The 23,707-nt window shown below is 39.9% G+C and overlaps 1 protein-coding gene across 3 annotated transcripts in view; it reads right to left on the reverse strand.

Annotated features, from left to right (window-relative positions):
• HECW1 (HECT, C2 and WW domain containing E3 ubiquitin protein ligase 1) overlaps positions 1-23,707 on the reverse strand; it is a 253,494-nt gene that overhangs the window by 144,631 nt on the left and 85,156 nt on the right. For all 3 annotated transcript variants that reach the window (XM_059478944.1, XM_059478926.1, XM_059478936.1), the window contains 2 exons: positions 22,448-22,772; positions 8,110-8,217 (listed from right to left, as the gene is read on the reverse strand). In XM_059478944.1, the coding sequence (XP_059334927.1) occupies positions 8,110-8,217; positions 22,448-22,772 (433 nt within the window). The remainder of the gene's footprint in view (positions 1-8,109; positions 8,218-22,447; positions 22,773-23,707) is intronic.

Below are 23,707 nucleotides of genomic sequence, written 5' to 3' on the forward strand. Positions count from 1 at the left end.
AACCCTGCAAGGATACCGTAATTCATCTCTGCTAAATTCATCCCTTCCACTCTCTGAGAAAGTCTATTCTGAGTATAGATGATGCTCTTGACATCTGGCAGTCCCTACAGCAAGAAACCTTGGATCAAGAGTAAGGTAACAACAGGGCTAGATTTACTGGGTAGTTAATGAGAAAAATCAATTATCAAAAGGTTTCCTGCATCACAGGTACACTATTTCAGAAGCAGGAGGAGTTACTATAGCAGTACACCAAAGATATAACTCTGCCTTCCTCATGGAAAGCAAAGTTTTGTCTGTCTAATAAAACGATCCAAACACTGTTGTATGAATTGTATAAATATTGCCATAACTACCAGAAGGCATAAGAAACATAGTGGCTGCCTGAAATCAAGCAACAAGATAGCAATAACATAGGGTTACAAACCAGTTTCTGAATTAGGTGAAGGGATTTATCTCCTTTCTACTGAGATTTTCCAATGTCCCACTGGACATCTAAGAAGAGCCTTTGAGATGCTTCACCACTGCAGAGAGATATTTAAGAGTATTTCTAAAAGAAAGCATGAAGATGTGAAGAAAACTGTCTGCCTGCATAAACTGAGAAAATACTATCTTTAATACTTAGGCTTCCAGTTCTGTTTTGATCCATTACTTTCATGGTATGCTTTAATAGGATTACCAAAAAAACCCACAACCGTAAAAGTCTCCAAAATTAGAAATGGTAAATTATTAACACTGATATACTGAATGCAGTACTTTTACATTATGATTTATTTATTAAGAAAACTGAAACAAAGCTCAGTATCTTGACACTCTTTTGGAATAAATATGACCTGATGCCTGTGCTGATACCCTTCCAATTACAGTTCCATTGCACTTGTCTCCTGTTTTTCCACAAAAATAAAACCACAGGAGCCAAAGCCTGCATCAGGCAATCTGTGCGTGGTGGTCCACATAGGGTTCTGGGTCTGATGGCACATGGGCTGCATGCAAGCAATTCTTACAGAATTCAGTGGCATCTCACTTGGCTTGCAGCAACTTCAGAAACACACCCCATGAAATATCCAAGGGGGGAGCATAGGGTACAATTGAGCAAAGAGAGGAGATCTGTCTTCCAGAGCAATTCTGCCAAATCCCTAGACAGCATAATCTGGAAAAACTTTCCAGAAGCATTTAACAGTGGCAAAGACTAACTGATTTGTGAGTTGGAGGTGACACCGTAATCTTTCACTGTCGATAGCAGAAAGATTATCAATTACACAATAACGCTATCTAAGTTACAGTGATCCATTATAATAAATCACGTGATTTCAGCAGCCGTCGTGCAGAATGCCACACAGCCAAAGTTAAGAGCAGCAAAACAACAGCTATCGGTTCACACATTTATCAAACACTGGGTTAGATGAGAAAAATACAGCTACTAGCTGCACTCCTGCATTTCAGGAATCTCTCTTCATTTCCTCAAGGGCATGATAGGCTCAGTGGTATACTGGTTGGTACCAAAGGTGAAACACAAAACACATGACATATGCAGGAGTTCTGAACTCAAAGCCAGTACAATGTGGCTGAGGATACTGCTGCAAGACCTGAATGAACATATATGTGAATCCATATTTTCAAAATTTGGCACCTATAATTTGGAATCTATAATTAGATTCCTCCAGACTTGAACTAAAACTTCAGTTAAATGTTACTGCACTTTCTTGACCACTTCTTTGGGAATTAATTGATGTCCAGCCTCTGAAGCATTAATACAATGTCTGTGCTTGTTTTAAGTGGCCAGGAAGAGTTCAAGTAAGCTGTGGTCTCTGTGACAGGGAACCAGGGCTTAGTGAAGAAAGACTTGCTCTGACAACCATGCCTAAAATCAGGCATTATTTCTCATTCAAAGCTTTCTGAAATTCCTATTACCAACCTATCAAAACTCTCATTTCTGTCTTAGCTTTGCCCAAGCAAAGTCCTTGTAATTTCTTTAAGCACAGCCATGAAAAGCATGGGGTAGGTAGTGTGGGGACCAGCCAGGTGCCCCAGCACAGTGTCACCAAGCATAGATGCCACAACACAGACATCTTTTTCCCTGTGTGCAAATGAAAACACAAACAGCTGTGATCTCCACACAACAAACAAAATGTCTCCAAGTGTCAAAACAAGTTGTGGAAAGGGAGAGAAAGACCAAGAAAAACACAATCTGCAGACAAGTCTCTTGGTTAACCATACTGGAGTGAAACCATGCCAGAAGCTGAGAAATGGCTGACTAGTGCCTTGGCTGGATTGACCCACATTTCCATTTATGATAGGCTGCTGCCAACAATCCAGGCACAGACAGACTTTGTAAAAGGAGAACTGACAAAAAATGCAAGAAAAGCAAAGATTAAAGGGCTGACCAAAGGATCCCAAGTGCAGGGTTTTTAAGGAATCTCAACATCTGGTTTCAGACTGTGCTCAACTTCCCAAAGCTAAGCTTGGCTTAAGTATGAGTATTAAACTACAATCAGGATAACAGGCTGAGGAAATGTACAAGGAATTTAAAAACTGTGTGCAGGGTGGAAGACAACCAAACATTGTCTTCCACTGCAATAGTTACACCTTTGGGGGCACATCTCACTTATTACTGCATATCTGGTTTTTTTGCCCTGACACCTTTAACTGTTTTGCTTCTAAATCTTCCTCACACCATTGAAGATGCTTCTGTATTGCTCCAGTTTTTACTGTCTGTGGACTCATGAAGGTAAAAGTCATGCAGCATGACTGCAGGTCATGAAAAAAGTTATATCAGGCTAGACTTCAACAGCATTATCTATATTTTGCTTCTCATGCGCTCTTTTCATGAAGTGAAGAGTGTATTATTTGAGAGACATTGTGGTAATGAAAATGGAGACAGGAAATTACTTTAGTGGGCTGGACTTGTCAACAATCTGTCCATAAAAAGGAAAAATTTGTAAATACTCTGGCTTCATTAAAGCTTTTATTGACATGAATGTGCCTCATTTATTTGGAAATATTCAAGGCTGGAACATCCTTCAATTATTTGTACTTTGAAGGCAGCCTTTATATCAGCTTTCTAAAGATAAATTTTCTAGGGAGAGCCCCAGATAAAAGTGCTAATTGTCAGTTTGAGGACATTTCTGTATGTACTCCATAACTGCACACATATACAGCACATATAGACCGTAACACAGAATATACATCTTCTATCTGAAGATGTACCAGGATTTCTCAGATATCTGATTAAAGTTGCATCTTTTTTTACCATTATTTCCCTTCTAGCCAATAGGAATAAATTAGTGTTTTTTCTCTTTTCTGCAAGGGCCTGAGATTCATCTTTGTTATTAAAAATTCAGCCACAGCAACAGCAACAAATTTAACCAAACTGCTCCATAAGTGTTCAAATAAAAATGCAACACAGATGACTGGTTACCCTTGGAAGTGGTTCTAGTTGTCAGGTAGTGAACCATCTTTAGAGAGGCCTGTAGATTAGGAGGGGAACCAGCTATCTAGCTATCTTCAGTGCAATTCTGAATAGCTTCAAAACATTACTCATAATTGTAAGGATATGCTAGTTTGATACAATGTTTATAGGATACTGCTGCAACCCACCTCGGTGCAATGGTCTCTTGGATACCCTCACTCCATATTGCTGTGTAAACCAAAAAACGTGCCAGAAATTGCAGTGCAGCGGAGCGCATTTCCTTTCCTGGAAAATCCATTATAGGCTGGTTCTTTCACTGCAATGCCCTCCAAGCCTTAACGCAAGGCTCACATCCCTAGTGTCACAGAGCCTCTCTTCATCCTCCTTCCTCCCCTCAAACTCTGACCAGTTCATGCCCACGGTGGGTGGTTACTGTTCATCACTGACTTGTCAGAAAAACCCAAATTGCCAGACTGCTGCAGAATTGCAAAACTGGCTGTAGTACAACACTGCCTCTTCAGCTGTTAGGGCTTTTTGTTTGCTGGGTATTAATAGGAGGTGAATTCTGTTCTGCTGGCATTTGGAAGCAATTCCCTCTCTGACTCGTACCAATTACGTATCTATCTGGCAACATTATGTTGCAAGTTGGTGACACGCAAAGTGGAAAGGCATACCCTTCTCTGGGAAAGGCACTCGTCCTTTTCAAGGGGAAAAAGTAGATTGCTAAAACAAATACAAGCTTTAAATGTCTGTGGCATCTGAAAATGCTGCACAGGTACATATTAAGGAATTATCTGTGTTTTGAAAACTGACAGGGCTTTGTAGATGGTCTAAATCAGGCTATTAGCAAATTCAAAAGCAACACATATTTTGCCCGAATACTCCCAAACATAGAAGCATGTTCCAAAAGGAGTAAACAATTTTGCTTTTTCGTTGATCTCACAGAAAGCATTTTCTTAACTGGTGAGATTTAAATTATACCTGAAAGAAGAACCCTTAGAGATTCTGACCGGGCAATCCACTGAGAATAGCATGAAAGTATAGCTTCAACAACAGAGCAGCATCTGAAATTGTAGAATTTCAGTTTTATAAAAGAAGTGCAATTAAGGAAGAAAATGTTTGAAATTTATTTTCGCGTCTTCCTTTGTGCTCTCCACTCCTTGTGCACTTTTACAAATATCTCACAATATATTACTAGTTTCTTCTGACCACGTGCACAATTCCTCTCTACTGTGGTCCTGTAGGTTGGTTGATTTGGCCAGTAACTATCATTAAAACTGTGTTTGATAGATTTCATTGTGATAATCTGCTGCCATGAAGAAAATGACTTTCAGAGGCTCTTCCCTTCACTCATTCCTATTCCAGGTCCCTGCCCATTGCATGCAAGCTACTATTTACAGTGATAAGATGTCAGCAATCTGCTAAGTACCTAAAGAGTGGGTTTATGTGTAATGACTACAGGTTACATAATTAGAGCATCATATTTCATTTGCTTGTTAACTTTCAAAAAATGCAGGAAAGCAAGGATAAATGACTGTGGAATATTATGCATTTGAACAAAATGCTCCTAAGCATATTATATATGGCTCCATGGTCAAAATATAGAAATGAGTAATAACCCTCTATATACTTGACCTCTTTTCTAATGCTTTTTTGCCTATTAATAGGAGTTACACAGTTTCAAATCGGCTAGTCTTGGATATCTCTGATTTTTCAAGTTGCTCCACAAAGCTCTTTAATAAAAAGAGGCTCAAAGATTTATTTGCAAGCTGTCAGATGGCTGGCTGTTCACAGCATAAGGGTAATTTCCTTAAATGTGGTACAAAAACAAGCTGTGAGGAGTCCTACAGTCTAACTGACAACAAAAAAATTTTGGCTTCTGAGGTTGGCCAGGATAATTCCCATGGTCTCCCTATAATAAGCCTCACACAATAGCACCACCAAAAATATTTAACCTTTAATATTTCAAGGCCAGGGTATAAACTAATCTGCCTGGGGTGCCTAAAATTCTTGAAAAAATTAAGTTCTCTATGTAAGGCTAATTCTTTATTTGGCGATACACTGATCTCCCCTTTATTATAGCTCCAGGACAAAGACTACAATTTATACCATAATATTTTCTGAAGCAATGTGTTGATAGTCACTATTGACTCATGTGGTAAAAAGATATCAAAGTATGAATAGTTACAGGAAAGGCAAAAGCAGAAATGAAGAGCTGCCTTTGTAAGTTAGCTACTCTGTTTTTTTGAGAATTAATGCCATAATCAGGAAGACTCCAATCAATAGTAAGTTAAGGGGATTTTAACAGTGTATGGGAAAACAATATGGATACCTTGAAAATAAATTACCACATCTTAGCTACATTTCTTGGGTGAGTTTTATTTTGATAACCAGTATCTCTCTGATCCCTGCAAATGTTATGCTATGCAACATAAAAGGGAGATATGATCTCTGTCTAAAAAAATAAAAGTCTGAAGGAAGACGGTTTACATCATCCTCTATGGATAGAAAATACACAAGGTTTTCAGACACTGCAGTTTTTAACATAACATTTAATCATCTGCAAAGCTGTGTGTTTTCATATGTAAGTCTCAGCAATGGGCAGGAATGCTCAAATAGGCCTTTAGATATATAAAACCAGCATACATCAACATACTTCACTGCTTTAACTTTCCACTTGAGTAGTCAAGTAGCTCTCAGAGTATCTGCACGTGCTGTTATTTACTACTGCCTACTTCATTTTCTCCTATTTTAATTCTGGACAGGGCAATGATTTGTCCTTGATGAGCACACTGGTACAAAATCTCAGGGCTGATGCACACAACCTAATGGTTGGAGTATAACAAATTACCAAGAGGCAGCAACTCATCAAGCATGGGCTGCCCAGCTATGGTGCAGTACAACTTAGATCCAAGCATCAATGAAGGATGGTTACGCTAATTTGCATTTTCTTACAGTAGGGCAAGTGAAGAATGTACATGCAATCAATTAACAACAGCTTCTGTGTCTCTGCTAATGGGGGCAACCTATTAAGCTGACATAATTCATTGTGCATTTGAGCCTTTAATGAAAAGTGGCCCTCCTTAAAGAGGCTTTCTCCTAAGCACTTTTCATGTTGCCTCTTTGTTTTGCATTGTGGATTAGCCAAGGAAGCTACCAGCAGTCTCATCACAATTCTGCCCTTCCTCAATAATCCAAGGTATCAAACACCCAGTCTGGGATATTTTACTCCTTCCCACAGTTCTTTAACAGCTAAAAGAAAATATGATCAGTTCCATGAATTTGTAACCATGGCTCAAAGCCTCTGCAAAGTAGAGCCTGCCTCAAAAGTTAGATCCTGCAATGAATTTCTGCCCCAAAACCAGGATAACGGAAAAAACCCCGTGTTCTTATATGTTAAGTAGTTTTCCACCCATGTATTTTTCAAAACACAGGATATAAACATCCTGTATGTCCTGCAGACATTTCAGCAGGTCCATAAATTCTTTAGAACAACATTCTCAGTTTAATACTAGGAATTACAGATCAGCAGCAATACTTCATACTGCAAAGAGAGAATCTGCTTCTAGGACTGAGCAGCTGTAAAATGATTGCATGCAACACCCTTGCAGATACCAGATATTTAAGATCTAAGTCATAGATTGGACAAGCACAACTCATGTCCTTTACAAATCCTTTAAAATATAGGTTATATCAAAGATTCCTTTGACTGCTCTCAAATATAGACACTCTTAGACAGATATACCTGTCAAGCAATTTAAAAATGCTTTTACCAAACTTCTGAATTTTGTCCAGGAGGCTAAGGCAGATCATTGGGAATATGCAGTTCAATTGTAAAACTGAAATTGCTTCATGCTACCCTTCTTCATGCTTAACTCCTCAAGGATATATGTGGCTCTTCCATCACAGATGTTTTGCTATAGATTTCAGTCCAGTATTTTGAGTACCTTATTTCTATCCAAAGACGATCATAAATTGCATTTACACTAACACAAGGTAAATCTCATGGAAAAGAGGAAGGATTTGAATAGTCAGGGAGATGTGACCGTCAGGGCTGGAAAAATTGACTTGCTGTATAAGGAACCTAGCACTTTTCAGAAGCCAATCCAGTGTTTCAGTATTTTCACTGCTATGATGGAAAAGTTTTATACTGCATTGTATCAAATGCCCTGGATAAAATATTAATATAATGAGGAACAATTAATTTGAATTCAATGTATCTTGCTGCAACTACACATAGTTACACTTTTATTAGTGTAGATTAATCAGAACTTGACCCTTTCAACTTCTGAATTCACCTGAGTCTGTTAGAAGCCAGATGCACCATGAAGTTTTTCAATTAAAAGCCAACGTGATTCTTCCTGGAAAGACATTATGTCCCTGACTTCCTGGTTTCCTTAAAACCATATTAAAGTTAATGCAGCTCATTAGTGCAAATAATAGCAAATTGAGTAAAACACATATTCAGAACTGTATTAAAAGTAATTAAGTCAATGCCCACTAAATTTGTTTGCAAAAACTGTAGGTTACTATTCCATCAAGTGCTTCCGTTTCTATCAACACATTCAGCGATTTTGGTAACATTTTTGGCCTTTTCTAAGGCACATTTTGGGCATAAGAACATCATAAAAGCAACAGTAATAGCTGAATTACTGTTCTGGAGTGATTGAATTAAATCATAGCAGAATTGGAAAAATACTTACGCTCCACAAAGTAAGAGCTGGCATCAATCTTCCAAATAATTTGACCCCGGTGAGAGCCATTGACGCCACGGTTCTTGTAGTCCAAAAAGTTTTCTGACAAGACCTCATCTGTAAACAAAGAAGATTGGTCTCAGTAAGTGCCTACTATGACAGTATACACAGCACAGAGTCAGGCTAAAAACACACCTTTGGCTTGACAGAATATCCTAGAGCTACTAGAGAGCTTGGCACGACATGTTGAGAAATCAGATTAATCATTCATTTATGTTATTTAAAAGTTCAGTCCAAGTGGCTGAAGCAGCAACCCAGGATGGGCTGAGCCATGGGCTCACTGCTCCAGCTTCAGGGGGATGAAATGGATTTCACAGCTGTGCTCTGACAAAGCAAAAGCCACAATCTCTACCTGCAGAGACCAGCCAGCAACCTCCTGGGCTTTTCCTTTCAGTGATAACAACAGTTTTAATTTTAACAGAGATTTGTACAAATGTGCTTTAACCAACTCAACCTTGCTTGCTACAGAAGAAGTCCTGGGTGGGTGCTGAGACTCACTTCTGAAGACAATTATGTTAATTATTACTTGCATTAAAAGTGATAAAAAATGTGAACCATTCAATCTGACATTAAGGTACTTCAGTTGTAAACACTGTGAAGAATTGTCTTTGTTTCAAGAAGAAAACAAAGATAATGCCATATAACAAGGGACGCTGTGCCTGAGGATACAGGGGTAGTGTGACCAACTGCAGAACAGAAGAGGCAGCCTAACAAACAAAGCTGAGAAATCCAAAGACTATCACAATACTTTCATAAAGGAAACTAAATCGAAGGTAACTCCACTTTCAGTGAAAGAAGAAAGCAGCAAACAGATGTCAATACTGTCCCATTGGCACTACAAAGTCATGCTTTCAGAGGAAGGTGACTGAGTACCAAAACTGAACTCTTTGGTGTTCCTCTCTTGAGAGATTACAACAGATTTCCTTCTAATGAGATCATTAACAATTGCAATGGATAATTATAAATAGCAATGCTATCTACAATAAATTTTCCCTTTGCTGATGGGCTAATTGTCAGAAATTATTTCACCAGCTGTGTTTCATGCTCTGTTTTGAAGAGCATCTCTGCTGTAATCCTTCAACAGCAAAATGCTCTGGTATGATTCTCACTTTATTCTTTGTAGCTGGTTGTGTCTTCTTTTAAATTCCAAATTATATATATCTAAAAAAAGCAGGTAAGTATACAACTGTTACTCTCAGAACATTGCTTTACTTATGAATACCTCTAGTAAAGGACGATCCTGGATACAGATCAAGGATCATGTACACCATTCTGTGGAAATAGGAACATTATGTACTTGTGAGAAGACTTAAGCCTGTCCCTTTTGCTTTGGCAGGGAAAACATTTTATATTAAAGGTGAGCATATAGTGAAATGTTGCACTGAGCTGGAGCCTGGGAACCCTTCCTGGCTCTCATCCTGATGGGGCAGAGAGAGTATCCCTCAGTTCCAGCATGCTACTCACTAGCTTCATCACTTGTGATGTTTATTTGTCATATTTAGTCTCTGTAAGCTGCTGGAGATGCTCCAATGCCTGCCATGTTGTGATGATGCATGGGTAATTGCTGTCCCTCAAAATATACTATTTATAAAATACCATGCTTGCTTAAGGAGTCAGCTCAGCTGGACTCAATGGTCTTGCTTAAGAAACTGCGGGCATTTTAGGCCAGAGTTTAGTGGCACTGGAGATACCAAAATCAGCTTTAAAATACTGTGTTCATAGGCAGTATCTGTGGAGACCAGCTGGCACTTCCACTGTTGCTGCTTCCCACAGCTGGCACAAAGGCAGTGTGAACTCTGCCATACAAAACCCCTCTAATTTGACAGAGATGTTGACATATGCCCATAACAAAACTAAATCACATCCCTATTGCAGGCTGAGCCAATGGGCATGACTCCAGAAAACCCCTTCCGCTATTTTCCTCTATTTTGTTGAAAAAGTGTAGGAAGCCTGGAAAACCAGGCTGAGAAGAAGGGCCACTATCCATCTGCATGTGCAAGGCAGAAGACCACGGGAAGGGAAGGACAAGCAAGCCAGTCTATGGTTACAGCTGACAGGTGAGACCACAGAAAATCTGGAACAAGCTGCTCCCACTGAGTAACACCTGCCCACTGCCTCCTGCCATGGAGGCAAGAGACAGGGGCGTGTGGGAAGCATCCAGAGAAAAGCAGGTGCCCAGGGAAGGGATACATACATGGAGCTAGTCATGTGCACATAGTTCATAGACAGTGGCCATTGAAGGAATACAGGCTCAGACAGCAGAAAGGATAATTTAGTATGAGCTTACGGAGCTCTGCAATATGCAGAGCACCTGAATAGGAGCAGTGAAGCCTTGAAGTATAAAACCAATTTGTATACAAAACATATTTAAAAATGTCATGATTTAGAAATCCAGTATGTAGGTTGTTCTCACAGTCAGTTTTAACCCTGTCTGTGTCTTTTGAAAGAGGTAGCTCCCTAATTCCAAAAAAAAAAAAAACAACCTATTTTTAGTCTAGTAGAAATTTATGTTCATTGGGATTTTTAAGCCAGAAAAATTTTATCTCTAGAAGAATACATTCAGGTCCAAAAGGGCAGTTTTGCTCTTCCAGTTTTTGAAGGTATGTATTTTTGGAAGGTGAAAGATAAGACAGAAATATCCTCTGGCAAGTTAAAAATAGCAGTAATTGAAACTCGTCAGGAGGCTGGAATGTATGAATATGCCTGGTCAACCTGTTTTAATTGGCAAGTAACACTATTCCAGGCATGCTATTCCCTGAACACACACCTTATGTATGTAGCACACTGACAAAGACAATTGTGCATGTGAAGTACAGTGCTGCTTAGGGCACTACGTGCAGATGTACGTAAATGTATTTATCAACATTCGTGCCATAGGTAAGCATATAGAGATATGATATGCTAAGCTGACAAAGTATGAGCAAAGGAAAACAAATTTTATTTCCTGTTTCTATTGAGAATCCCCAAAACGAAGGAACTGACCTTTAAAGCATGTTACATCTTAATTCCCAAAGGTAAATGGTGAAATACTTCATTTCACCTCCATGCAAAATGAAGAGCAAAGTTAATGCTGTTCCCTTTCATATATTTCAGGCAGCAGCTAATGCCTTTTGACATTTTTCCAATGAAGCATTGTAATGCATCTCCCTCCCTCTATTTCTGAAATGCGATTAACCTTTAAACTAGCTATCTGCTTCCTCTGCGTAGCTTGGGTTTGGCCCTGCTTGTCCAAAAAGCAAACGCTTTGCAATTGCTCTTAGGTCTGTGGCTTTGTTTCCCTGCACAGCAGACAGCTTACTTACTAATTAAGGATGAAAATTGGGGAGTATTTGGGATGTGCACTTTGAACATCATTAGTTGCTCCTGGAGATAGAGCTGGGGATGGTGAGGGTGTCTAAGACAGGGAGCCAGCAGACACTGGTCTCTGCTCCCCTGCCCCTGGGCATGCAGAAGCGCCAGCTGCCTCTTGCTTGAGAGGGGAGGTGGCTGCAGACCTACAAGACTTTGTTGGGACAGGAGCAGCAGCTCCCACAGACCTCCCACGGGCCCTAGAGGAAATGAGGAAGGTGATGCACAACCAGGAGCCAGGCAGCCTGGCTCCAAATAGCAGCCAGAGGGACCAAGGCACACCAGCAGCAAATGACAGCAAGTGCTTTGGGAACCAGAAGCAAGCTGATGGACTGCCTCTCCTCACCAAACCAGACACTGCCAAGCACAGCCTTCTACTGCTAAAAATATTCTGTGCTGTCACGTCCATGCTGAGCATCCCAATATACTTCACAAGCACTACAGAGATAAAGAACCATGGCCACCAAAGAAACCTTTCAGATGAAAGACAGAATCCAATTGACAAAAAGCATGCTGTTCTTCAGAGGAATTAGGGAAAATGTTGATAAAGGCCACCCTCAAAAACATCTGTGAATAATCTAATGGGGACTTCAAGTGCTGTCAGCAGCCACACTAAACAGACAGGACCTTGGTATTTGAAAGTTTGTCTGAAATTCCCACAGAGAAGCAATCAGATAGTCAATACATCCTCCTCAGAAAGACTGATGGAGCCGAAATTACAAATATCTGAGTGACCCTTTTAGTCTATTTGGCTTTACTTAGGAAGCAAAAATTAAAAACAAACTCCCCTTTCTCAAACAATATTTTGCTGATGTATATGACTAGCCTATCTTTTCACAAAGTCTAACAACTATGAAATTTTGAATAACATGTGCTACATTCAAAGAAACAAATAATTAACAAGAGATAGGGATACAACATCAGACAGGTTCCTGAACTTGATACAGTATACCAGTCTCTTATGAATCACTAATTTGATTTAACACTACATACTACAACACTCACTTCCTGTAAACGTAATGCAATTATGGCACAAAAAGAAAAGCTAGACTTCGTGTCTTGATCCCTTCTGAGAAGGAAATGCTGTAATTCTGAAATTACATAAGGATTTCTAGTCTTCAGCTATATAAATCTGCATTAGTTTGAAATTTAAAAGTGTTTTTGGTCAATATGTATGTCTGTATTATGAAATACAATGATAGCTAGCAAAATGATTTAAAAAAATTATTTTCTGTAAAAAGAGGCTGAGCTCTGGTTGATCTGTTTTGCAACTAGCAGGGAAAGCTGCAGGAAAGAGATTTCACAATTCACAGAATCAAAGAATCAATTAGGTTGGAAAAGACCTCTGAGATCATTGAGTCCAACCTATGCCCTAACACCACCTTGACACTATTCCATGGCACGGAGTGCCACATCCAGTCCTTAATGAAAGACCTCCAGGGACAGCGACTCCACCAGTTCCCTGCGCAGCCTTCCAATATCTAATCACCCTTTCTAGGAGGAAATTCTTCCTAATGTCCAAAACCTCCCCTTGAGCAGCTTGAGACTGTGTTCTCTCATCCTATTGCTGGCTGCCTGGGAGAAGAGGCTGGGTCCCACCTGATTAGAACCTCCTTCCAGGTAGTTAGAGGGAGTGATAATGTCTTTCCTAAGCCTCCTCCATGCTAAACATCCCCAGCTCCCTTAGCCAGTCTTCACAGGACATCTGTTCCAGACCCTTCATAAAGTATCAATAAAATAAAATTATATTGCAAAATAATAATAGAAAGGGTAAGCCATAAATAAACTTCATATTTTTGATGTTTATTCTCTTACCACTCAATCTATCACATGAAGAAAAACACAAGATGATGACAAAACCTCTGCAATACACAAGTGGAGCTTGTATCAGGTCATTAAAGTGTTTCTTTTTGCAATGCTTTTGCATTGCAAAACCCAGCCCTCTGGAAGCTGCTCTTCCAAAGATCTGTACAATACAAGCAGTCACCATTCTGCAGAAGAGAAACTATTAATGAGAAACATATACCAAAGATGCAGCCCAATTTCTTATTTACAAAGATGCCACATTAAAAAATCACTAATAATAGTTAGGAACGTTTCTATTGACTTCAGCTGTTATATATTAAGCTCCAGTGTGGATTGAAACTTCACTGTTAATTCATTTGCCAATTTCTGCTGCGGGCAATTAATATACAGCAATTTAGAATCCCTCCTTCTATTATTTCCTAGGGAGAAGAGTTCTGGAAAACAAAGGCCTAATCCTTCACTGGTGCTACAAGCTCAATTCTCAATCTAAGAGTTTTGCATATGCTTTTTTCAAGCACAGGAATGGTTCCATTTTAATCTCACAAAAATTAACCCCTTGCCCAGCTAGAGGAAAAAAAAACAGGAGGCAGAAATGTGAACAATGGGTGAAGAAGAGGTGTATGCCAAGAGAAGGACAAAAACTAAGTAGGAAGGGAGATAAACTGCAATAAAATGGGGAGTGAGTTGGCAAAGTTAGAACAATTCTTGGTCATCAAGGGCAGAAGATGGTGGCCATACATAAAACTGCTCCAGGCACATTAGAAATGCAGGCATGGTGGATTTCAAACCTGAAGCAGAAAGAATTGGGTTAAGACATTAAACCCTAATGACATGTCAGCCACTCCCAAAACCAAGGAGTCTCAACTTTCAGTGAAACACTTTTATCTTTGAACATCTAGTTTATTTCAGAGCTGCTTATCACCTTTTACCACTCCAGTACTCTCCAAATTACTGCTGGGAGATAAGATTCCCATATTTCATGACATCGACAACAATCAAAAAAGCAAATGACTAGCCATTACAGACACTCTATTAAATCTTGGCAATGATATGCCCAAGTTTTCAGAAGGCTGTGGATCCAATTCTTCCTCATTTGCACTTGAGTTAAACACACTGAGAGGTTGAGCTCTGTCACTCAAGGGACTTCCCTTTCCTTCCCTGCGACAGTGGGACCTCTGGCTAAAAGCAGAGCTGATGGCAATGGACTCCATTCTTCTATTTGTTAGGGAGCTGTACTCCAGAACAACCCACCACTCATGTATTTCTCTCCTCTAACCACAAATCTGCTGAAAAGGTAGAAGGAAGGAGGAAAGCAAGGAGTGGAGGCTCAGCAATAAAAACTTGTGGGGCCTAAAACCCCCCCAGCAGATGTTAGGTTGCAATGGGATGGGCATCTGTCCAGTAATACTGGTATCATTTGGTTCTGCATACCCTTAGAATTGTGACAGCACCACACAGATGTCAGTGCTACTTCAGCTGTGCCTGTTCCCAGCTACAGGCTTTTCCTTTAAAGCCCCTGCACTTCCAGATTTATTCTTATCCCTGCAGCAAGTGGACCACATTTGGGTCTCAGTACAGCAACAGCTCTACTTCACCTACACATTGCACAAACTTATTCACAAGTAATGACATCCAATTTGCACACAGAATTGAAGATGGGAGGGAGGAATCCAAACAAGGATGATCCTGACTTCCCCAGGGCATACAGATGTGTGATAAGGTACAACATGGAAGAATTTTGTTTGCTTGTTTTTAATATAACAACAAAGTTCTCATAGTCAATGGAAGCCTCCCCATTGACTACAGTACAATTTGGAAAATGAGGATTAGGTCACAGCAGTGCAGCCACAAAATCTGCTAGAAAATTTTAAAGCAGGCCCAAGGCAATTTGAAGACAAGATATAAAGAGACATTGGAAGACATGAAATGTGAACAAGGATGACATTTTTCCAGGTTAACAATGTTCATTAAATAAGGGGGAAATAATTTGCAGTAAAATGGGAAAATGGATTTACAGAAATGTTGAAAGAACAGTAGATTAGACAGGAGGTTGTGATCTGATAAAGCAGTAGGAAAAAAAAAACCAAAACACAACTCAGATGTGCACACTGAAGCACCACAGTGCAAAGAACCTCTTGAGAATCTGGATTGATTTTATCTGAAAAATGGTATTCAGTTATAAACTTATTACAAAGTGAAAGATATCCAGTGAAGAAAAAAAAATGCCTTTAGGGCTGGAGAGATCAATGGATGAGAAAGATTACAAAGGCTAAATGCATACACAGTCATTACAGTAGTTGTGGAAGGCAGCATGGGAATATTCCAGTGTTATGAACAGTGCAATGTTAGTATTATAAACACTAAGGAATGGGAAGGATTTAGTTCTAAACCAGAAAACTAAGGGAAGAAAAACATATGCTGAACCTTCAAAATCCACATGGCTGGCAACCTCCCCAAAACAAATCTTTCTGCTTCAAGCTTTATCCTGCCAAGAACTTTATGTCTGTTCTGTCCACTGTTTGTGCCATGATTGATTCTAACCAGTCAATGGTCTCAATGTGCGGCATGGACTATGCTTCTTTTGCAGGATTGAGGCCAAAATCTGGGATTTGGTGCACCAATATCCCCAACTGATTTCTTCCAAAATATTTTAGTAGGTGATCATTATTGACTTCGCTGTAAGTCTGGGTTACACAGCAATATGGGCTATTCTTGCACAGCACAGAGGCAGTTTTATCCATGGCCATAAGGACCTTAGAAATCACTGAGAAGGCATGAGGATGCAGTTACTCCCTGTCTGCATTATTTCCCCTCTCCTGATATTCAGCATGAATAGTTGCAGTGGAAAATTCTTTTCTACTCATTCACCTACAAAGATGTTCATAAGAGCTGTTATTTTAAGAAGAAGCAATGCATGAAAATGGGAATCCTTTGGCACACAGTAAACACCTCTACTACATATTAAATACATTTAAGGAAAAAAAACTGGCAGTCTGTAGGCTTCTTTACTACAACTTCCCTAAAAGACCATAAAGCACACCACTACTACAGTAAGCACTCTGGAGAAGTTTTTTGGTGCATTGCTACCACCAACATTAACACAAATGACATCTGAACCTTGGAAGCAGTGAGAGGGAAGACATGTCAGAAGCCATATGTGCTGGGAATATTCAGAAACCCTTCCATTTAAGTGTTGACTGTAGCTACTTGTAAAGGGGTGAGTCAGATGCAAACGCTGACTGCGTTCATGTCACATTTGGTGGGTCTGTAAACAGCATATCCAGGTTTTGTCCAGCTGAAGGGTGCACCAGATAGATACAGCACTGGGAAAGGCAAGAAGTGACTCAGCCTGATAAATCACTCTCACTCGAAGAGCAGCCAAATGAAAGAGAGCCAGGCTGGAACAAAGAGCCGATATTGCTGCACTAATGTATCTGCCAAGGCCTGTGATACCTGCTCCTCTGACACTTTTTGTTCCTGAAATAAATTGTGCTGTGCCTAGTGAAAGCTGCCTGGCCACTGGGCACCTCTGTTGATGTTTCACAGAGGGAGCAGAATTGCAGGTGTCCAATGAAGCTCAACTTGCTGAGGTGATCGCAGCCAGCCATGGTTGCCATCCCCAGCCTGGAGAGAGACCCAGCTACAAGATGAGCTCCTGAGGAGGAGCCCTGAGACCACAGAGAAATTCTCTTCCAAAGGCCATGAAAGGATTGGAAAGATGGGTGACCCCAGGACACAACAAATCCAGCTATCAACAAAATTCACTCTAAGCAGGCACATTGTGAAGTGTTTTGTTTTACAGAGATCTGTATCTGAAGCAGAGAGGTGGAGCAACCAACCAAACATGGAGAGAATCTAAATTGGGGATTAGACCTGTAACAAAGACACCCACAGCTCCCAGCCTTATAGGCATATTGCTGTTTCTAACATTTTACATCTCTGCTGACAACATTGAAATGCTTTCTGCTTCTATGTATTGGATGTTTGGTAAAATAGGTGCACAAATAAGTTCTGGTCCAAGGCTATGGCGGGAAAAATGTTCATTTATTCAATTGTCTCAGTGGGAAAAACATCAACACAGGCCATATAAGCCTAAAATCAACCCAGAGAGTATTTAAACAAATGTTTAAATGTCTATTAACCAATAGTTATTAGATTTGTCAGGTTGTGGTGAATTGCCTTTCTGGAGGAGGGAAATAACACCACAGGATGAAACAGAGGAGGAAAACAGTTTTAAATCTAAGCTTCAGTCACTAAACAGATGAAGACATTTCTACTTATATAAATTTGAGAGGAACTATCTGGAAAAAGCCAGCTATGGAAAATAAATTGGACCCTCCAAGGTTTGTGTATGAAGACATTTTTAATAAATAGCCTTTAATAATGTTTTGCTTTCATATAAGGAAGTATTGAAAGAAAGAAAGCCTACTTTATATAAGTAAGAAAAGTATAATGCTAGCCCTGATAAACCCCTAACATCAGTGTGCAAAGACAGTGGAGGCAAATGACTTTTTCAAAAGTCTGCTTTAAACATTTCTCATTAGCTCCTTTACATCAGATATGGAGGTGATGACAGAAGTGAAATCTAGGAGCAGCTAAAATGCCACTACAGTAATTATAAGATAGCTCTTTATCTACAGGCAGCTGCTAGTAGTCCATATTAATTTATCTAAAGGGGCCTCATACTGTTGCAAACAGCAATAGCAAATGAGATAAGAGAGGAAGAGAAAGCCTTGAGATAAATAACTGCAAATATTCCAGCTGCCTCACAGTAGGCACTAAATGAGAATCCTTACTTAAAAAATATACCCTTTCTTCATTATTCATAACTTTCAGTTTCTTTTTTTTTTTTTCCCCAATAGGCCTTTCTTTATAAATAGCTTTTCTGCAAAGAAAACTTATATTCCTGAGACTTTTAAATAGCAACAGAGCTTTGTTACGTTCAAATTTCTTACAGAACTCTCTTTGAGTGTTTACACATATTTTAGACTGTGGGTCTGTTTCTGAAAAACTGCTGAATGCTCATAATACTGTAGTTCTCTTGAGGGAAGGTGAGTGCACATTTCAGATGACTTGCTACAGAATGTAGAGGTTCCTCTGCATTGCTCAGAGCTGATAAATGGTATATAGAGGAGAAGTTAGAGCATCTCTAGAGTTCAAGCTTAGCAGGAATGAAATGTAATTCCCGTTCCTGAAGGCACAGTATGTCTTAAGAAATGCTTGTTTTCCCAACTTACATATTTTCTTTTTGTCAGCTTTCCACAGCTAATCTTAAAATGTGCTGAAGTAATAACATCTACATTTTAAGAGAGTCAACATTTACAATTCTCCCTTCAACTAAGGAGTTTTTCCATGGCCCTTCATGAAAATCATGTGTGTGTGCGCATGCATGCATGTTTTCAGGAAGCTTCAGAGTGGATACTATTGTATGTCATGAGACACATGACCACGATTTTTTACACAGTTTTTTGAGAGACTGACTGGCTACTTAGTCCATTTGCTGAGACCATGAGCAAATGTTGTGTCTAATAACCAGTGCTAAATCCAGCTCTTGCCTGCTTCTGCAAAGACTGCTTTTTTTTTTTTTTTACCCAGCTGGCCAACCTCAGGAATGCATAAATGGATCAACAGGGGAGAAGAACAGATATCTTGTGGTAAAAGGAGCTGTGGCTCTTCAAAAGAGGAGCAAGCAGACAGAATTTCCATACAGGGAAGACTCTCTCAACTCCTCTTTCAGGCTATTTTAACTTTTAAATAGCACGCCAAAATGTCCCACAGTATGAATACATATGAGATACATTATTTCTGCCTTTTTTTTTTTTTCTAAGACATTTATATCATCCCAATTTCCCCAGATTATTCTGAAGTCTGAAGTTTATTTGGTATCATCAAATTTTTAGTGATGACACTGCTGGTGAAAACAGAGTAAGTTTTATGCATTTCAAAACTAACACTCATAAAAAATTATTTGGAGATCTTTCCTAGAATACTACAATGGCAACAATTGAACTCCTTCAATGTAGAACTGCCTTCTGTTCTGCTTCTGCACAGTCCTTTCCTGGGATACTCCCACAAGACAAATAACAAATGCCAACTCCAATGCTCCCAACACCAACGCTTAAATAAAATCCACAACATGCTTCCTGATATCCTAAGGATGCAAATAGTTTCCCAGTACTCATTACTCTCCACAATACTACACAGTGCTACATTCAAACCTTTCAGCTCCAAACAAACAATCACAAAAAAGATTGGACTGTATCCATAAGCTGGATTGAGACAAACACTAGAATGACCAGCAGCATCACAATAGTTAACAGAGCTGCCAGACAAGTGATAATAATAGGCTTCCACACTAATCCTCTCCAGAGCAGACTGGGAAAAGCTCATAGTTTCTTTGGTTCTCTTGTTCCAGTCTGGCTGCCAATTCAAAACACAGCTATAGATCAGTTTACATTGTGAAGGTCGTACCCACAAGGCCAGGAACATTCTTTCTCTTAACAGGAGCACAGGCTCACAAAATCTGTGCAAATGCAGACACAAATTTAAGCCATTAGGGATGTCTGGATCTCCCACCCCTATGGACTGGTGACAAACACAAGGCACCAGTGCTTTATTTCAGGTCAGAAGGGTGCTTTGTACAGACCCCTCTAAGTGTCCCTACCCCACCATGAGACTGTGCTGTCATTCAGCCACAGGAACTCAGTTCTGTCCTGATGAACCTAAACTGAAGGATGCACTACAGCACCTCAAGAGCATTTACTCTGCCAGACTGAAACTGCTCTAAGTCAAACCCCCAAAAGGCCTTCATCAGATTTTTGCCTCTACAGACCCATTCCCTACATTCGCCCTACTTAATAAATGGGGATACAGCCACAGTGCCAGTTACCGTCATAGATTTTGAGTGTTTTCCATGTCAAACAAACTGTAAAACCCAAGTGATCTTCACAGTCTTCCATGTTCTTTAAAGGGAACCAAAACCAGAGTTCATATTACATGAGGTTTTTGGAGGGGCAGGAGTGGCAAGAGGGGAAGGGAAGAGAAAAAAGGGAATGAGGGATGCTGCTGTCTGCTATTTCCACAGTTATTTAGAGTGGAACCTGAGAGTGCAGACAAAACACCTTCAAAGACATCAAGGATCAGCTCTTGGTTTCTCGGGGACAGGACACACTAATTTTTTATTTGGCAGTGAAGTTCCTCGGAACGAGCCATTGACTATTGGCATAAACAACAGGCTTTCAGCCAGGGGCAAGGATACACTTCAAAATATGCATCTTTAATTTACTGGGGTGTCTGGGCAATGTATCCTGTTTGATACAGTAAATGAAGCAGGAGTATCACAGTATATTTTTATTTTGCCCAGTTAAATTTTTATGTATTCATGGTGTTTATAAAAAAAAATAAATTAGAGTGTGTCTTCACAGCCCTGGATGCAATGCCTGTGCTGTGAAACCTGGGTGAACAAGTTCAGTCAGCGTGACACAGCCCTATGCACTTTCTGTTGACTTCAGACCACGAGAAGGAATACTTTGCCTCTATCTACTGAGAGAAGAGTTCATGAGTTGCCTGGATTACTTCAGAACTGGCATACAGTATTTCATAGTGCCCAGTGCTGGGGACTGTTGCATCTTCTCATCTATTCCAGCAAAACACTTCATTTCAAACTTAACTGTAAACAAAAGTAATTTTCTGCTAAGGCCAACAAACCAGGCTGATTTCAAAGAATCTGCTTTAAATCCAGTCTCTGTTTCTTTCCTATAAGATTTAAATTTCAGAAGCCTACTTTTCTTTTCAAAGAAGGACATTTTATGATGTTACTCATAAAGAAGTAAGTACTGCAGCTTGGCTTATTGTAACCTCCACCCCTCTCCATCCATGTCCTAAACAGCCACCCTTGTGTATTCCTTTTTACAGTCTCTTCAATACCCTAAACTTATCTTCCAATGCCTAACACCTTGCCACCATAGCTCTTCTACATGCTCATGCCTACTATCTAGTGCTTTCTCACATATCCCCCATGTCACCAACACCTATGTTCCAAATATCATCAGTATGTGAAGCCAAGCCATTTGGTTTTATCCACTAAAGCACTTAAGTAACACCATGGCTCCCTATGATGTCCCCTATGCCTGCTCCAAAAGCTCATATCACAACACCATGTTCTTATCTGGTTTTGGCTCCCTGTCTGGGCAAGATGAAACCATGCTATTAGAATTAAAGTATCTGCTTAGTACTAGTTATATCTTCCAAATAGACAAGGAAAGCAATTTACCAACTTTTCCCTTTGTGGAGGCAACAATTCTTTACAAAGTCACTGGTTTTCAAGAAACATTCAAGAACTTACATTTTTAAGACCCTAATGCACAGAGAAAAGCATCTGAAACTGATCCATCATTTTCAAAATTTACCAGAGAGCAGGGTTAACATGAACTGCAGTCTCAGCAGCAGGACTATTTCCATAGGAACCCAACCAGGTTAAGAAAAGCTAATTTTATACTGAAGTGAAATAATCAGGTAAAAATGGACTGAAACAATTTCTTATTACTCTTATGTGAGGCTGGATTTACTAGATGGAGTAGCCAAAAATATGCTAATGTACATGGCTCAATATAGCTTCCAATACAGAATAAAAGGGAAAAAACCCAAAACTTTCTGGGACAATTCCAAACTGTCTCAGTCTAAAACTATTGTTCATATCAAAATATCCTGTGGCTATGGAGAAAAAGGCATTCTCACAAGATTTTTAAATGATTCATATTCTTGTAAAACCTCTCATCTGTCACAGATTACTCAAGGAATCTCAAGAGGAAACTCTGAAAATATTATACTGTCTTGATACAGGAGGTATTTTCCCAACATCCAAATGGCTTTAAAATGAATTTATCTTGAAATGTCAAGAAATCATCAACAGAAAGCCTCTTTGTATCTTTGCTGAAGAAAAAGTGAGCACAAGGCCTGCAACCAGTAACACAGAAAGGAGCAGAAAAAATTCTTGTTATATATAAACACACTTTAAGACTACAATTAAGGGAGTTGTATCAGCTCACTACTATCTTTAACCCACATTACCCTAATGCCTACATCTACAAAAAGCAGCAAGGAACCCAAAGGGGAAGGGGTAACAGGGACTCACCTATGAGATACATGCCAATCCAGTCCCCTGCATCCACTTCCTCTTTTATATCCCAGTATATCACCAGGTCCTGCGAATGCCCGATGGAGTAGTAGGAGCTGCTGACCATCAGGGTGGAGCGGCTGTCTGAGGTGACGAGGTCTGTGTCACTGGTAGACCTCGGAATGGTGACCGTCTCATGGGAATTGTTCCTGATGTCCATGTTATGGAACTGGTCAGGGTTGTAGCTGTATCTGAGAGGCTCTTTGCACCGGCGCCGATTTTGTGAGTTCCTAGAGGGAGACGCCATGGCTGCCAGGCCCAGGAACCTGTTTTGGTACAGATTCTGTGAAGAAAAAATGAAAGTATTGTATTTACAGTGTTACTAATTTTTCAGTGACATCAGAGCTCCGGAAAAGTAGTAGGTTACAGCAAGAAAGTAAAAGATATTTTTCCACTTATCATTGCAAAAAAAGAGACATAAAAAGAGGCAGCAAGAACAGTTCTAACTCAACTCCTACTCTGTAACTCTCATCGTGAAAGCAAATGTAAGAGCAAGCCTTGCACCACCAACCTCAGCCACAGCTGAGCTTGGCAGTGTAAAGAAATTAGTAAGAGCTGGCTTCCTCCATGTTAATGCATATATCCACACACAAACACCACGACTGCCAGAGAGCCCCCCTCTTTTGATGACATGAGACAGTCTTCTCACTTGTAACATCTGGAGTTAAGTGTTAGCCCCAGTAATTCCCGCTACATTTGCAGAATCCTTCTCAAGGCGCATTACTCCATATTGTAAATCAAAGGCGACTCGGACAAAGGGGAGAAAGAATGATACATCTGACTCCATCATCAGAAGGCTAAAGAATTATTTTATTATATTATACTATGTACATTGTATCTAAACTGAATCTGCCCTGCACTCTTGCTCACAACTGCTCACACCGCACTCATCTCTCCTTCTCTCCTGACTGTCCCCTGACAGTCTGACACACACACACTTCTTGGCCCTGATGGGCCAAGGCAACCAAACACCCTCACTTTGGGTAAACAATCTCCATATTGCATCCTCCTTTAGCACAACACAGGCACAGCAAGCGAGATAAGAATTGTGTTTTCCTTCTTCTCTGCTTGTCTCACAGCTTCTCTCTGTTCAGAGGGCATGTGAATACCACAACTCCAGAGACCATATTTCATCTGGAGAGACCAGTTAGCAGCAAGTAAGAGCTGCTCCTCCCTGCTGGGTATCTGAAGAGTGAGCACCATGAAAACAGAGTTAAC

The sequence above is a fragment of the Ammospiza nelsoni genome, chromosome 1, assembly GCF_027579445.1.
Source record: "Ammospiza nelsoni isolate bAmmNel1 chromosome 1, bAmmNel1.pri, whole genome shotgun sequence".
In the NCBI taxonomy this organism is placed as follows: domain Eukaryota; kingdom Metazoa; phylum Chordata; class Aves; order Passeriformes; family Passerellidae; genus Ammospiza; species Ammospiza nelsoni.